At 54.6% G+C, this 13,243-nt stretch overlaps 1 protein-coding gene across 1 annotated transcript; it reads left to right on the forward strand.

Moving 5' to 3' along the window:
- The first annotated feature begins 244 nt into the window (after nt 1–244).
- LOC129130592 (keratin, type II cytoskeletal cochleal) lies at nt 245–10,655 on the forward strand. The gene is made up of 9 exons (XM_054649098.2): nt 245–758; nt 1,473–1,681; nt 4,268–4,328; nt 4,949–5,044; nt 5,702–5,866; nt 6,321–6,446; nt 7,831–8,051; nt 8,574–8,608; nt 9,519–10,655. The coding sequence occupies exons 1-9, from the start codon at nt 372–374 to the stop codon at nt 9,704–9,706; spliced, it is 1,488 nt and encodes a 495-aa protein (XP_054505073.1). The 5' UTR covers nt 245–371; the 3' UTR covers nt 9,707–10,655.
- Nucleotides 10,656–13,243: the final 2,588 nt, after the last annotated feature.

Here is a 13,243-nt window from a genome sequence, read left to right on the forward strand (position 1 = left end):
TGTGTATCCCCTGTGTCCCCCCGGCCATTGCAGCACCGGCCGGGCCGGGGAATCCTCCCAGCAGGGTTCGGGAGCGGGGCTGGGGCTCAGCGCACACGCAGGTGGCGGAGGAGCGGAGCGGGGACAGGCGCCAGGTGTGTCCTGTCCCTTCCCCGCGGCCCTTCCCTCCTGCGCTGGAGGGTGGGAATGCAGCCAGGCACACCCAGCTCCGAGCCGTAAAATGATCCCCGCGGTGCCCTTGGGCCAAGCCCAGCTTTTCTAACGGATAAAAGGGCAGGCAGCGGGAGCGCTCTCACTCTGCTGGGCTCCAGCGCAGCCTCTCGAGCTTTGCAAGAGCAGCGAGGCAGCCCCGCACCGTCCCTCGGAGCAGCATGTCCCGCTCGGTGACCTTCAGCTCCCGCTCGGCCGCCGGGCCCGCGCTGAGCCAGGTGCGGGTCAGCTCCGTGTCCTCCGGCCGCAGCTCCGGGCTCGGCCGCGCCGGCGGCTTCGGCAGCGCCAGCCTCTACAGCCTGGGCTCGGCCGGCAAGAGGGTCAGCCTGGCAGGGAGCAGCTCCTACAGCGTCCGCTCGGGCTACGGCTATGGGGGAGCCGCCTTCGGGGGCAGCCTCAGCCCCGGCGGCATCCAGGAGGTCACCGTCAACCAGAGCCTCCTGACGCCCCTCAACCTGGAGATCGACCCCAGCATCCAGAGGGTCCGCAAGGAGGAGAAGGAGCAGATCAAGACCCTGAACAACAAATTTGCCTCCTTCATTGACAAGGTGAGGGCTCGGGCTGGCTCGGAGCTCTGGGGGTGCTGAACAGTTGGTGGGACCCAAAATTGGTTTGGTCACAAATGGGGTGAGGATCAGCCCTGGAGAACGTGGTAGGTTTTGCCCACTGCAATAAAATAATTCTTATTATTCGATGTAATAAAGCCCTGCTGGCATTGCCAACAGAACAGGTCGCCTTGTCCAGGCTGCCTTTGCAGCCCTGATTTACCTGGGATTGCCCAAATGTGGGGAGGGAGAGGTTCCTGGAGGGAGTTGTCCCAGGAGAGCAGATGGAACCAGAGACTGTCCCTGGAGAGCAGATGGAACCAGAACCTGCCCTGGGTGTTCATGCTGCCCTGCACATCTTGGCTCTCTTGCACTAACTAACCTTGTGTAAATCCCGCTCTGGAATCCCCGAAATGTGAGGAATCCAGCCCTGGAGTTGGAGCAATTGGAGGGTTTGATGTCTGGGTCAGGTTTCTGTCAAGTGTCAGCCCAGCAGAATCTGCTTTTCTTTAATTCCTCCAAAGCCTCAAAGTCACAAACCAGGTCCCAGAGCAGCCAAGCTCCTCAGCATGGTCTCCATGACCCTCCTCTGGTGCTTCCCATGACCACCCAAATTCCTGGGCTGGGATTCCCACCTGCAGCCCAGCCCTTCCATCCCCTGCAGTGCCAGCTCCCCTCTCTCCCACCATCCCAAATGACCCCTGTGCTCCCTCCCAGGTGCGGTTCCTGGAGCAGCAGAACAAGATGCTGGAGACCAAGTGGAGCCTACTCCAGGAGCAGAAGACGACGCGGAGCAACATCGCTCCCATGTTCGAGACCTACATCAGCAACCTGCGGCGGCAGCTGGACGGGCTCCTGGCCGACAAGGGCCGCCTCGAGGGAGAGCTCAAGAACATGCAGGACCTCGTGGAGGACTTCAAGACCAAGTAAAGTATCAGTGTCCCCCTAACGGGGTGGTGGAGTTGCTGGCTGGGCCAATGGCTGGGCACGGATGTCCCTGGCTCCTCTGCCAGGGAGGAGATGTTTTCTGGCCTGGAATGAGGTGTTCAGTCCAGGTGTTTAGCTGGGCATGGATGTCCCTGGCTCCCCTGCCAGGGAGGAGATGTTTTCTGGCCTGGAATGAGGTGTTTAGTCTAGGAAAGCTTCCTGGATTCTTTTTGTTCGCTGTTTCTGGCACCTTGTTCCTACATGGGCTGGTGCCTGCATCCTCTTGGCTTTGCTCTGGCTTGGAAGTGGCATTTTGGGGGCATTTTGGGGCCTCCTCAGGGCTGAAGGTGACATTCTAGGGTCTCCCTGGGTTGGAGGTGGTGCTTTGGGGCCTCCTCAGGGTCAGAAGTGGCTCTTTGGGGTGGCTGGAGCCCCAGGAGCTCCCGGCTGAATCCCTGGGCAGGGAATGGAGCAGCTGCCCTGCAATTCTTCAGTGACTTTTCAGTGTCACCTGGGAGGAGCCCCAGAAGAAAGGTGGCCTTTGTCCCAGCCCAGCCCAGCCGGGAAATGCCTCTGAAAAGGGAAGAATAGGACAGAGCTGGCAAACTGGATCAGGCAGGAACTGCAAACAAACAGAGCTGATAATCCCCAGGGTGTGTTTAGGGAGGGTCAATACCCAGAGATTCCCAAAGAGCTGCTTGGGAATGATGCTGCCCCCAGCCCTGCCTGGTTATTCCATCCACAGTCAGCCTTGGAATCTCTGCAAGGAGCTGGCTTGAAGCCAGAGGGATTAAACCCCAAAGTTTACTTACATTTCCCATGGATCCAGTCCTATTCTCATGGATTTATTCCTTTAGGCTACAGATCCATGGAAAGCCAAACCCTCTGTGTGCTAATGGAAGGGAAGCAGGAATTAGGAGCTGAGGGAGTGAGGATGCAGTAACTGGAGTGCAGCACCTGCTGCTCCCCGTTTATATGGAGAAAATCTCAATTATAGATGGAAAACCTAAACCATGCTGTGCTCTGGGGGTGCCTGTGGCCTTTTTTCCATAGGTTTGGTTTCCATAGGAATTCCCAGGTGATATTTAGGGGAGGAAAGGCTCCAGAGATGACACCAGCCCCTAACTCAGGAATTGCAGTGGGAGAGGGTGTGGAGCCAGCTGGGGCCATGCTGCACTTGGGGCTTGCTTCCAAGGAGTGTCCTGGGCTTTCAGAGGGGTGTTGGGACAATATTGAACAATTTAGGGAGAAATTCCTCCCTGTGGGGGTGGGCAGGCCCTGGAATGGATTTCCCAGAGCAGCTGTGGCTGCCCCATCCCTGGCAGTGCCCAAGGCCAGGTTGGACAGGGCTTGGAGCAGCCTGGGATAGCCGAAGGTGTCCCTGTCGTGGCAGGGTGGGAATGGGATGGGCTTTATGGTCTCTACAAACCCAAATCATCCCAAGATTCCATGCTTTACCAGCTCATTGAGCAGCTTGGTGGAGCTGCCCCAAGGAGAGGAGGAATTTGATGATCCATTCTGGAGGAATTCACTGTTTTTATACTTTTCTCTGCTGATCCCCGGCGTGCAGAGGTGGTGCCTCTGCGTCACTTCCCAGGATTTATTCCTCTGGAATTGTACTGGCAGCTCAGTGACCTCCAGAGGGGCAACGTCCATTGATCCTGGTGTGGATGGGCACCATTCCAGGCCTGAGCAGGAGGGGGAGGCTGGGCAGGTGAAGCAGCTCCTGCTTTGGAAGGCAAATTCCAGCTCTGGCCATGCAGGGCCCATGTAAATAAAGAGCCTTAACCTGGCAACAGTTCCCAAACAGCCAAAGTGCTTCCTGCTCTGTTCCTTGGATGGCTTTCAGGATTCCCACATGCCCAGAGCAGGTTGGGGCTGGATGTTTGAGCAGGTTGGGAGTGCACAGGCAGGTCCAGGTGGGCTCCAAGATCCAGGTTTGCAAATCAGTGGTGGTCCTGTTAAAATCTGTGGAGAGGGATTTTTATCTGCTGGAGACCTTTAGGAGAGCCCCTGGGGATTTCCAGGTGAGCCCCTCATCTGAGGGTGAACACCTGAAGAACAGCAGTCACCAAGGCTGGAATTTGGTGAGCTTTGGAGGAGAATGAGGGTAATTAATTACCTTTGGCTCTTCCCAGAACAGTGCCACGTGTTCAACACCTGCAAAGTGTTGCCAGCAGTCTGGAGTAGGGAAGTGCAGTGTGGAAGCAGCTCCAGCAAGTGCTGGGATCAGCCCAGAGGAGTTTGTGGGATCTGTTTGTGTCTCTCCTGCTTTGAATTTGCTCCCTGAAGGGTTGGTGACAAAGTGGGGGCACAGCCTGGGCCCTCCCCAAAGGAGGAGCAGGAATCTTCTGGAGCACAGGGGATTTTAAGGATTATGGGGGAGCCAGGAGTGGACGGTTTCAGGTGGTGGTGATGGAGCAGCTCATCCAGAGCAGACACTGCTGGTGCACCAGCCCTGGGGAAGTGCTGGGCTGGCTCCCAAGAAATGAAGGGATAGAGAAGAGAACTGGGACAACCTTTCACTGGGGTGTTTTTCCTTTTATCCAGGCTCTAACTTCACAGAAATCCCTTTTTTTTGGCAGGTACGAAGACGAGATCAACAAGCGCACGGCGGCCGAGAATGAGTTTGTGGTGCTCAAGAAGGTGAATATCATCGTGGGTCAGGGAATCCTCATGTGGGTTGGGTGGGAAGGGACCTTAAAATCCATCTCATTCCTGCCCCTGCCATGGGCCCAGGGTGCTCCAAGCCCCGTCCAGCTCTGGACACTTCCAGGCATGGGGCAGGCACGGCTCTTCCCTGGGACTGATCATCAGTGTGGGCAGCCCTTCCCTGTGTTTGCCCCTACTCACAGTTTACTCTTTGCCCTACTCACAGTTTACTCCAGCTCTGATGAAGCTCTGAGGGGCAGAATTCCAGCCAAAGGCAGCTCAGGGGAGGCCTTGAGGTCTCCACATATGCAGGGGAGAGGTGTCAGGTCCCAGGGGTATTGGAGATGATGCCAGGTCTTTCTTTGGGATCTTTCCTGAGGTGTCTGTGTCCAACCTGACACTGACCTTGCAAACAGGGATCCAAGGGATCCCCAGGACTCTCAGGATCTGCACTCCAGCAGCACTCAGTGCCCTGGGAGATGATTTGTAGGCCCTGGGGTGCCACTGGGACACCTGGAGCTGGTTTGGGGAACTCCTTTGGAAGCCACCAGAGGCTGGGTGAGCTCAGACATCAAAGCTCCACAATCTCCATGGTTTATTCCTCATTTTTCCAGGATGTGGATGCTGCCTACATGAACAAAGTGGAGCTGGAGGCCAAGGTGGATGCTCTGACAGATGAGATCAACTTCCTGAGGGCTTTCCATGAGGCGGTGAGGATCCTTCTGCTCCTTCAGAGAGGGAGAACAGGGAATGCTGGCTGGGAAAATGAACATGGGGAAGGTGATGGATTCATGGAGTCTTTCCTTCCATAAGCAAAACTGTGCCTGCAAGTGAAATGATTCCTCTGAGTTCTGTGGATTGTCACACGGATTTCTCCCTGTGTGGGATGTGGGATGGATGGATTGCAGACGTTGTATTTGGGATGCTGTTTGAATGAAAAAAAGGAGAACGACTCCCTGGGGGAGGTGGTGCTGTGTGACAGGAATGAAGGAAAGCTGCTTGTTCCAGGCTCCTTCCTCCTCCCCATTGTTTGCAAGAGCAGGGATTACCTGAGCTGGACACAAGTCCTTGAGAGAGGTGCTGAAATTTGGCCCCTGCAGGTTCTGCAGCTAGCTGGGTTGTTGTCTAAGGAATGGGATAACAGTGGGATAAACAGCCCTGCTGCCAAAGTAGGGATAAACAGCTCCAGCTCTGCTGTTGCTTCTTGCTCTGTGCTTTGCAAGGTTGCTTCCCTCCTCATTAATAATTATTTTGATGGAATTCTTACCTGCCTCCCTTTCCCTTCTCTCCTTGGATTCTCTCTTTAATTGGCTTTCAAAAGAGGGTCCCTGAAACCTCGCTGATGAACGGGCTTGGTTTTCCTGCAGGAGCTGAACGAGCTGCAGGCCCAGATCTCCGACACCTCGGTGGTGCTGTCCATGGACAACAGCCGGAACCTGGACCTGGACAGCATCATCGCCGAGGTGAAGGCGCAGTACGAGGAGATCGCCAACCGCAGCCGCGCCGAGGCCGAGTCCTGGTACCAGAGCAAGGTGAGCTCTGCCAGGGGAGGAGGACCCAGGGACACCTTGGAGCCCTTCCAGTGCCCAAAGGGGCTCCAGGAGAGCTGGAGAGGGCCTGAAGTGATGGGACACAGGGAATGGCTTCCCTGTGCAAAAGGGCGGGGATAGGCGGGATATTGGGAAGGAATTCCTCGCTGTGAGGGTGGGGGAGCCCTGGAATGGATTTCCCAGAGCAGCACTTCCATCCCTGGAAGTGTCCCAGGCCAGGTTGGATGGGGCTTGGAGTGCCCTGGCCCAGTGGAAGGTGTCCCTGCCCATGGCACTGAATGGGCTTTAGTGTCCCTTCCAAGCCAAACCATTCCCAGATTCCACAATCTCCAGCTCTGTCAGTACCTGTATCCCCTGTGCCATGGGGGGGGGCTCTATCCTGCTCATTCCCTGCCATTCTCACCCCATCACTCTGTGTCCCACTGCTCTGTCCCAGTATGAGGCACTGCAGGTGACAGCCGGGAAACACGGGGACGACCTGAGGAACACCAAGAATGAGATCACCGAGATCAACAGGGTCATCCAGAGGATCCAGGGGGAGATCGAGAGTGCCAAGGCCCAGGTGAGGAGCTGCCCCTCTCCTGTCCTTCTCTGGCCTCGGAGCTGGGATCTGGCTCTGATCCCTCTGGGGACAGCACTGAGGGAGCAGCTGGAGCTGGGTCTGGGGAGGGTCAGTTTGGATATTGGGAGAAGCTTCTTCCCCCAGAGGATGTCTGGCACTGGACAGGGGCTCCCCAGGGAATGGTCACAGCCCCAAGGCTGCCAGAGCTCCAGGAACCTTTGGGCAACACTCTCAAGTGTTGAATTTCAGGGTTAGTGGGATTTTTAGGGTTGTCATGTGCTGAGCCATGATGGTCCTTGTGGGTCCCTTCCAGCTCTGGATGGGAGGAAATGTTAGCTCTCTCCTAACATTCTGTGATGTTAAGGATGTTTCAGGGGTCTGGGAGTCACACAACCCCTTGAACTTTGTGATTTTGGAGATCTTTTTCAACCTTCACAATTCCATGGTCTGTAAGAATCATTCTGGGGGGGCTGCACTGCTCATCCTGGAGGATTTTAGTTCTGCAGGGGGAGGGGGAGCGTTGGGAGCAGGGTGATCCTGCCAGGAAGGTGGATTTGAGAGAAGACGAGTGGAAATCACCCCTGGGACACAGAGAGGCCCCCACACAACCCTCGTGGCCTCCTGTTGCTGGGATCATTGTCCACTCCCTTTCACAGCAGGGAACACCATGTTTGGGCACACTCACAGAGATTTGGGGAGCTCTGTTTGCTTTCACTGGCTCTTATCACTTTATCAGTGCCGTGACTTAGGCCTGGCCTGGAGCTCCCAAGGCTCCAGATAAACCTGGTGATTCATCCCGGATTATTTGGTTTCAGGGTAGGGAGGCTCTGGCACCAGCCAAGAGCTGTTCTGGTGGGGCTCCCTTGGACAAAGGATGGGAGCACAAAGCCTCTTGTGAGCCCTTTGTGCCAAACATGGGGGTTTGGGAGCTGTGGGGGCACAGCTGGGGGTTCTCTGGGGCCCCACAGGGCTGGTCTTGGGGTGGGTCTGGGTGTTTGGTAGCTCCAGGTGTGCTCCAGTCCTGCCCACACCTCAGCCAGAGCCTGCCCAGCTCTGAAAAATCTGGGGAAAATTAGCAGGGAAAACCTGAGCTTTCCTGAGCCCCAAGGGATCTGTGGGATGTGGGGGACTGGGAAGCTGAGGATCACCTGAAAAAAGTATAGTCAGTGGAGAGAAACTCGGTCTTCTTCTGGAGACCTTGGAAGGAGATGAGTTTCCATCTCCATCCAGTGCCCAAGAAACCCAAGGCAGGGATGAAGTCCCAGGGGTCCAATTGAGCTCCAGATCCACAAAGGGGGTCTGGGCAGCAGAGCCCGAGGTTTGGAGCCCAGGATCCTCCTCCAGGGATCAGGAGCCCCCTGATGTGGCCGCTCTGTCCCTGCAGCGAGCGAAGCTGGAGGCGGCCGTGGCTGAGGCTGAGGAGCGTGGGGAGATGGCCCTCAAGGACGCCAGGGCCAAGCTGGAGGAGCTGGAGGCTGCTCTGCAGAAAGCCAAGGCTGACATGGCCCGGCAGCTCCGGGAGTACCAGGAGCTCATGAACGTCAAACTGGCCCTGGACATTGAGATTGCGACCTACAGGAAGCTGCTGGAGGGCGAGGAGAGCAGGTGAGGACACGTGGGGGGATTGGTGAGCAAAGATTCCTTGGGGTCCCTCTGGGAAGGGTCCTGGGAGCCCTTTGCTCCCTTTGTCTGGGAACACTGTGAGAGCCCAACTCTGATTTCCACAAGGAAATGCAGACAAGGAAACCTTTGAAAAACTGAGTTCTGGTCCTGGAAATGCTTTGGCTGAAGAGCCAAACTGGCAGATTCTGGGAAAAAAAAAACTGGGGAAAATAAGCAAAGAAGGAAAAAATTGGTTTCCATCAAGTTTGATGTTGTGGCAGAACATTTCCAAGTGGAAATCCCTGCGGGATTAGGACAGAACCTCTGTGCTCTGTCCTCCCCCCAATGGTGATAACAGAGCTGGGAAAGGCAGGGCTGGAACAAAGGGATCCCTGGAGGGCCCAGGGATCCTCCCTGGATCAGGTACAGCTGGAGTAGTAACTCCCTGCCTCTGTCCTCCTCCTCCTCGAGCCCAGGACCAAGGAAAGCTGAGTTTAATCCCTCCCCTTGCCTTTGTCTTTTCAGGTTGGCTGGCGATGGAGTTGGCAACGTCAACATCTGTGAGTGGTTTTTGTTGTTTCTTGTGGTTCCACCTCACTCTAAACCCGTGGAAAAGGGGGCCCAGAGTGTCCCAGTGCACCCAGTTCAGCCCTTCCTTAGTGGGAGCATCCTGAGGCTGGGGGTGGTGCTGGGGCTCCATCCCAAGCTCAGCTCCAACTCACCCAGATGAAATTGGACTTGGGGCAGCAGTGATCTTCCTTTCCTCCCATTTTTGTGTGGATAGAAAAGCACTAATGGGAAATGCATTCCCTGGGTTGGGAATTAATGCACAGGTGATGGCAGAGGGCGTTTTTCCAGTTTGGGAAGTGTTGGATCCTCACCTGGCCTGGACCTTGGGCAGAAGCTGCTCTCTCAGGGATGCTCCAAACCAGTGGCTCTGATTTTCAGCCACTTAATTCCTGCTGGGAATTGGGGAACCACATTCCCACAGCTTTGGGGCACCAGGACATGAGCTGAGTGTGTCTGTGAAATGGGATTCTCCATGGATTTTCTAGGGGTTCTCCCTGAGGGCTCCAAGCTCAGGGGATCCTGAGCCTGGTTGGGTGTTGGAGTGACAAGAAGGAAAGACTTTAAACTGAAAAAGGGGAGGTTTAGATGGGATATTGGGAAGGGAATAGATGGGATGGGATTTAGATGGGAATATTGGGATATTCCCCACCTGTGAGGGTGGGGGAGCCCTGGAATGGATTTCCAAGAAGATGCCCCTGGATCCCTGGCAGTGCCCAAGGCCAGGCTGGACAGGGCTTGGAGCAGCCTGGGACAGTGGGAGGTGTCCCTGCCATGGCAGGGGGGGTGCTGGATGGGATTTAATGTTCTTCCCACCCAGCCCATTCCATGATCCCATGGGAGCCTTTCCTGAGGGTGCTGGGTGGGGGTTCCAGGTGCTCACGTTGCTCCTCTCCCACGCAGCCGTGGTCAGCTCCAGCGGCGGGGGCGGATATTCCAGCTCCAGCGGGTTCCTGGGAGCAGGGATCGGAGGAGGCCTCAGCCTGGGATCAGGAATGGGCAGCGGAGCCCTCGGCTTCTCCTCTGGGGGCTCCTCCAAGTCCTACACCATCACCACCACCTCGTCCAGCCGGAGGAGCGTCAGGAAGTAACTCCAAAAATGGAGCTCAGCATTCCCAGCACCTGAGGGAAACCGTGGAAAGAAAAGTCTTGGAGCCTTTTGCAGGATGAATTGGCTGCAAAACGCCTGCAGTGCTGAGGCCCTGCCCCTGCCCTGCCGGGGCTTGATCCTGCACTCTTGGAGTTCAGCCATTCCTCTGGGAGCAGGATCAAGCCTGTGGGGTGAAATTTACCCCGGGATGCAGGTGGGGTATCCCTGCTGTTACCCTTGTGCTTGGTACCCCCTGCTCCGGGCTGGGTTTCACCCTTGGAAAGGCAAATCCCACATTTCTGCTGTGCTTCTGCAAAAGACCAGAAGATTCTAAATCCCTTCTAACAGGATTTGGAAGACTCCAATCCCTCAGGCTCCTCAGCCCCTGCCGAGGGCTCACCCTGGCTTGGGTTTTTTAAATATACCAGGAAGAAAACAGGCTTGGGTCTCCCCTTATTCTCTTTGGAAATGGGCTCAGGGTTGGGGTTCAGCATTCTCCTGTGACTGAAGCTGTTTCTGACCAAAGGCAGCACTGACAATGTGATTTCAGGCTCCTTGTAGCAAAATAACTCCTCAAGAACCTCCTAAACCCTTTCTCTCTCTGTAAATGAAGCCCAAAGCTTGAGGGATCTAAAGCTACTTCAAATTCCATGTGTCCACTGAATTGGGAGAAAAAATCCCTATTTTTGGGTGTCTCTGTTTACCACTCCCTATTAAGGGTATTTAGTGATATCTGGAGTCTCCTGCAGTAAAGGTTCAGTTGATGCCCTATTCCAAAAACTCCTCGTTCCTGCCAAAATGGGTCTTCAACATACCAGGGAAATTGTTGTTACTGCAGTAGGAAGAGTTTTTAGGGACCTAACTCCGAGGACCTGCTCCCAGTTTTTGTGCTGATGTTCAGCCCTGTCCTGGCATTGGGGTTTGGGTTGGATTTTTATGCTTTTTATGTCTTTCATGAGTCGTTTATTAAAGTTTCCCTTTTAGCTGCATGTCCAGTCTCAGCCAAGTTCTTTGTGCTGCCCTGGTGCTCAGGAGCTCTGGAAAATACGCAGGAATCGCCTTCCTGCAGGTCTGGAGCCTGCCCTGGCTCTGGGGGCAGGGTTTGGGGTTTGCTGCCTGCACAGCTCAGTCCTGGCTGGATTTTGCCAGCCTGGAGTCTGGGCAGAGGGATGGGGGGAGTTTGTTCAGAGTCATGGTTTGAGCTCAGGACTGAGATGGAATCTGGTTTTAATGGGAGGGAAGAGTGGGATTTTAGCCCTTCTTCCTCCTGGATTACAAATTGCTCCAGTATCAGGAAAGGTGGCTGTGGAATTCTCAGGAGCAGCAAATCTGCCCTCCCTGCAGAAATTCCCACACGTGGCTGTGCTCACCTGGCCCATTGTGTTCCCAACTTCTCACTTGGTCCTTGGTGCTCACAATTTCTCACCCAGCCCTGGTGCTCCTGATTTCCCCCTCCAGTCTCTGTGCCAGCCCAGCTGCCCCGGGTTGCTGCCTGCAGTGACTCTCATCTCCTCCAGCTAAAATCACAGCTATGGAATGGTTTGTGTTGGAAGCTCATCCTGTCCCACCCGTGCCATGGCAGGGACAACCTCCCACTGTCCCAGGTGCTCCAAGCCCTGTCCAACCTGGCCTTGGGCACTTCCAGGGATCCAGGGGCAGCCACAGCTGCTCTGGGAAATCCATTCCAGTCCCTCCCCACCCTCACAGGAAGGAATTTCATCCCAATATCCTATCTAAATCTTCCTCTACTTAAGGCTGTTCCATGTCCCATAGACAGCTCAAAAGGTGTCATTGCATATCCCCAAACACATCTTGAGTTAAACCAGAGCAGATCAGGGAGGTGGGGGGTGTTTCTGTGGGGTTGAAGTTGGCCTGAAGAGAGCTGGGCCCCACCCCACCCTTTCCAGGTGCTCTCACTTTGTTTTGCTGCCAGGCCTGGGCTCGTGCCCAGCTCCTGCAGACAATGTCCCTGTGCCCAGCCCTGACTCCCTCGATGGCTCCATCCAGGTGTGGGTTTGGGCTGCTGACCCTCACACAAGTGTCTGGGGCCTGCAGCCAGTGGAGCTCTGGTGGGGACAGGGTGTCGTGAACGGCGGGAGAAATGCGACACACCATATGCGTGAATAGCAAATCTTGAAGTTTATTGAAAACTCACACATATTTAGATTGGTGTTAATGAAGCTTATACATATTGCAAAAGCTGAGCTCATTATTGGTTAAAGCACACTTAGATCAACCACACCTACTTCTATCTTCTAACAATTGTTTTGCTTCTATGTTTGCATTCTTCTAACTTCTCTACCTAAGATATCTACATTTTCTGGCAAGCGATTTTCTCCCCCATCTTCCTGTTTCAGAGAAGGTCACTGTGACCTTTGTCAGTGATTGGACACTGGTTACTCAGTTCCCAGCTTGTTTCCCCTATCCTTATCCATCGGTATCACATCGAAATGTCCTTTCTCAGCTAACCAATTATCCAAAAAGCTCTCTACAACAGGGCCTGTGCCTGCTGTGCTCCCAGTGCAGCCCCAGACTGGTGCCACTCCCGGTGTCCAGCTGGGTCCCCTTTATGGTGACCATTTCACAATGAAACACCGTGAGCCCTGGGCCATGCCCTGCTCCCCCCGATAACCAGCTTCTAAATCCAGCTGGGAAATGGGAATTACTGCTGCAGCCCTGGGCAAGCCTCTAACCTCTCTGTAGAACGTTCTCAAGAATTGGGAAACTCTGCCAGATGGGCCAAGAGCAGGAACACATCCGGGGCATCAGCACTTTGCCATGGGATACCTGGGAAAAAACCCACAGGGATCATCCAGTCCAACCCCTGGTGAGGGGTTTGGGAAAGCTGCAGGAGGCAGGCTCAGAGACAGCAGAACTGTGATTGGAGCTAAGCAGTGGCCATGAGATAGGACAGCAGAAAAATTATGTAAAAAATAGAAAGTAAGGGCAAATAGAACAATTGTCTGTGTATTAGCGCTTGTCTAGAATAACTCCCCAAGCTACAGAAAAGTTTATCTAGCGAGATATTAGGAAGGTTAAAGCTTAATAATGGAGCTCTGTGCATTGTGTTTTATTGCTTACAAGCAGGTATTGTATTTGAAATAAGCAAGCATTGTTTAACCAAAGGTATGTGCACTTATAGTGATTGGATAGAACTACTGTCAATGTGCTTTTGCCTTATGTGATTGGTCAAAAAGCTTATAAAGTGAGTTGTAACATTAAGTTCTTGGTCTCCCGCTGGGGACGTGAGCTGCTGGCAGCTTCCCATTGTCATCACCATGTAATGAGACTGATGCTGGAAAATAAAACAGCTCAAGGCAGTTCCTCAGCAGTCCCATCCCGTTTGTGATTTGTACGGAGACCCTGGTCGGCGATACCCTGGCACTGCACAGGCTCCTCAAAATCCCACCCTGTGCCCAAGGCCATGGTCCAAAAATTCCTGGAGCTCTGGCAGCCTTGGGGCTGTGACCATTCCCTGGGGAGCCTGTTCAGAGCCCCACCATCCTCTGGGGAAGAACCTTTCCTGATATCCAGCTTG

The sequence above is a fragment of the Agelaius phoeniceus genome, chromosome 35 (assembly GCF_051311805.1).
Source record: "Agelaius phoeniceus isolate bAgePho1 chromosome 35, bAgePho1.hap1, whole genome shotgun sequence".
In the NCBI taxonomy this organism is placed as follows: domain Eukaryota; kingdom Metazoa; phylum Chordata; class Aves; order Passeriformes; family Icteridae; genus Agelaius; species Agelaius phoeniceus.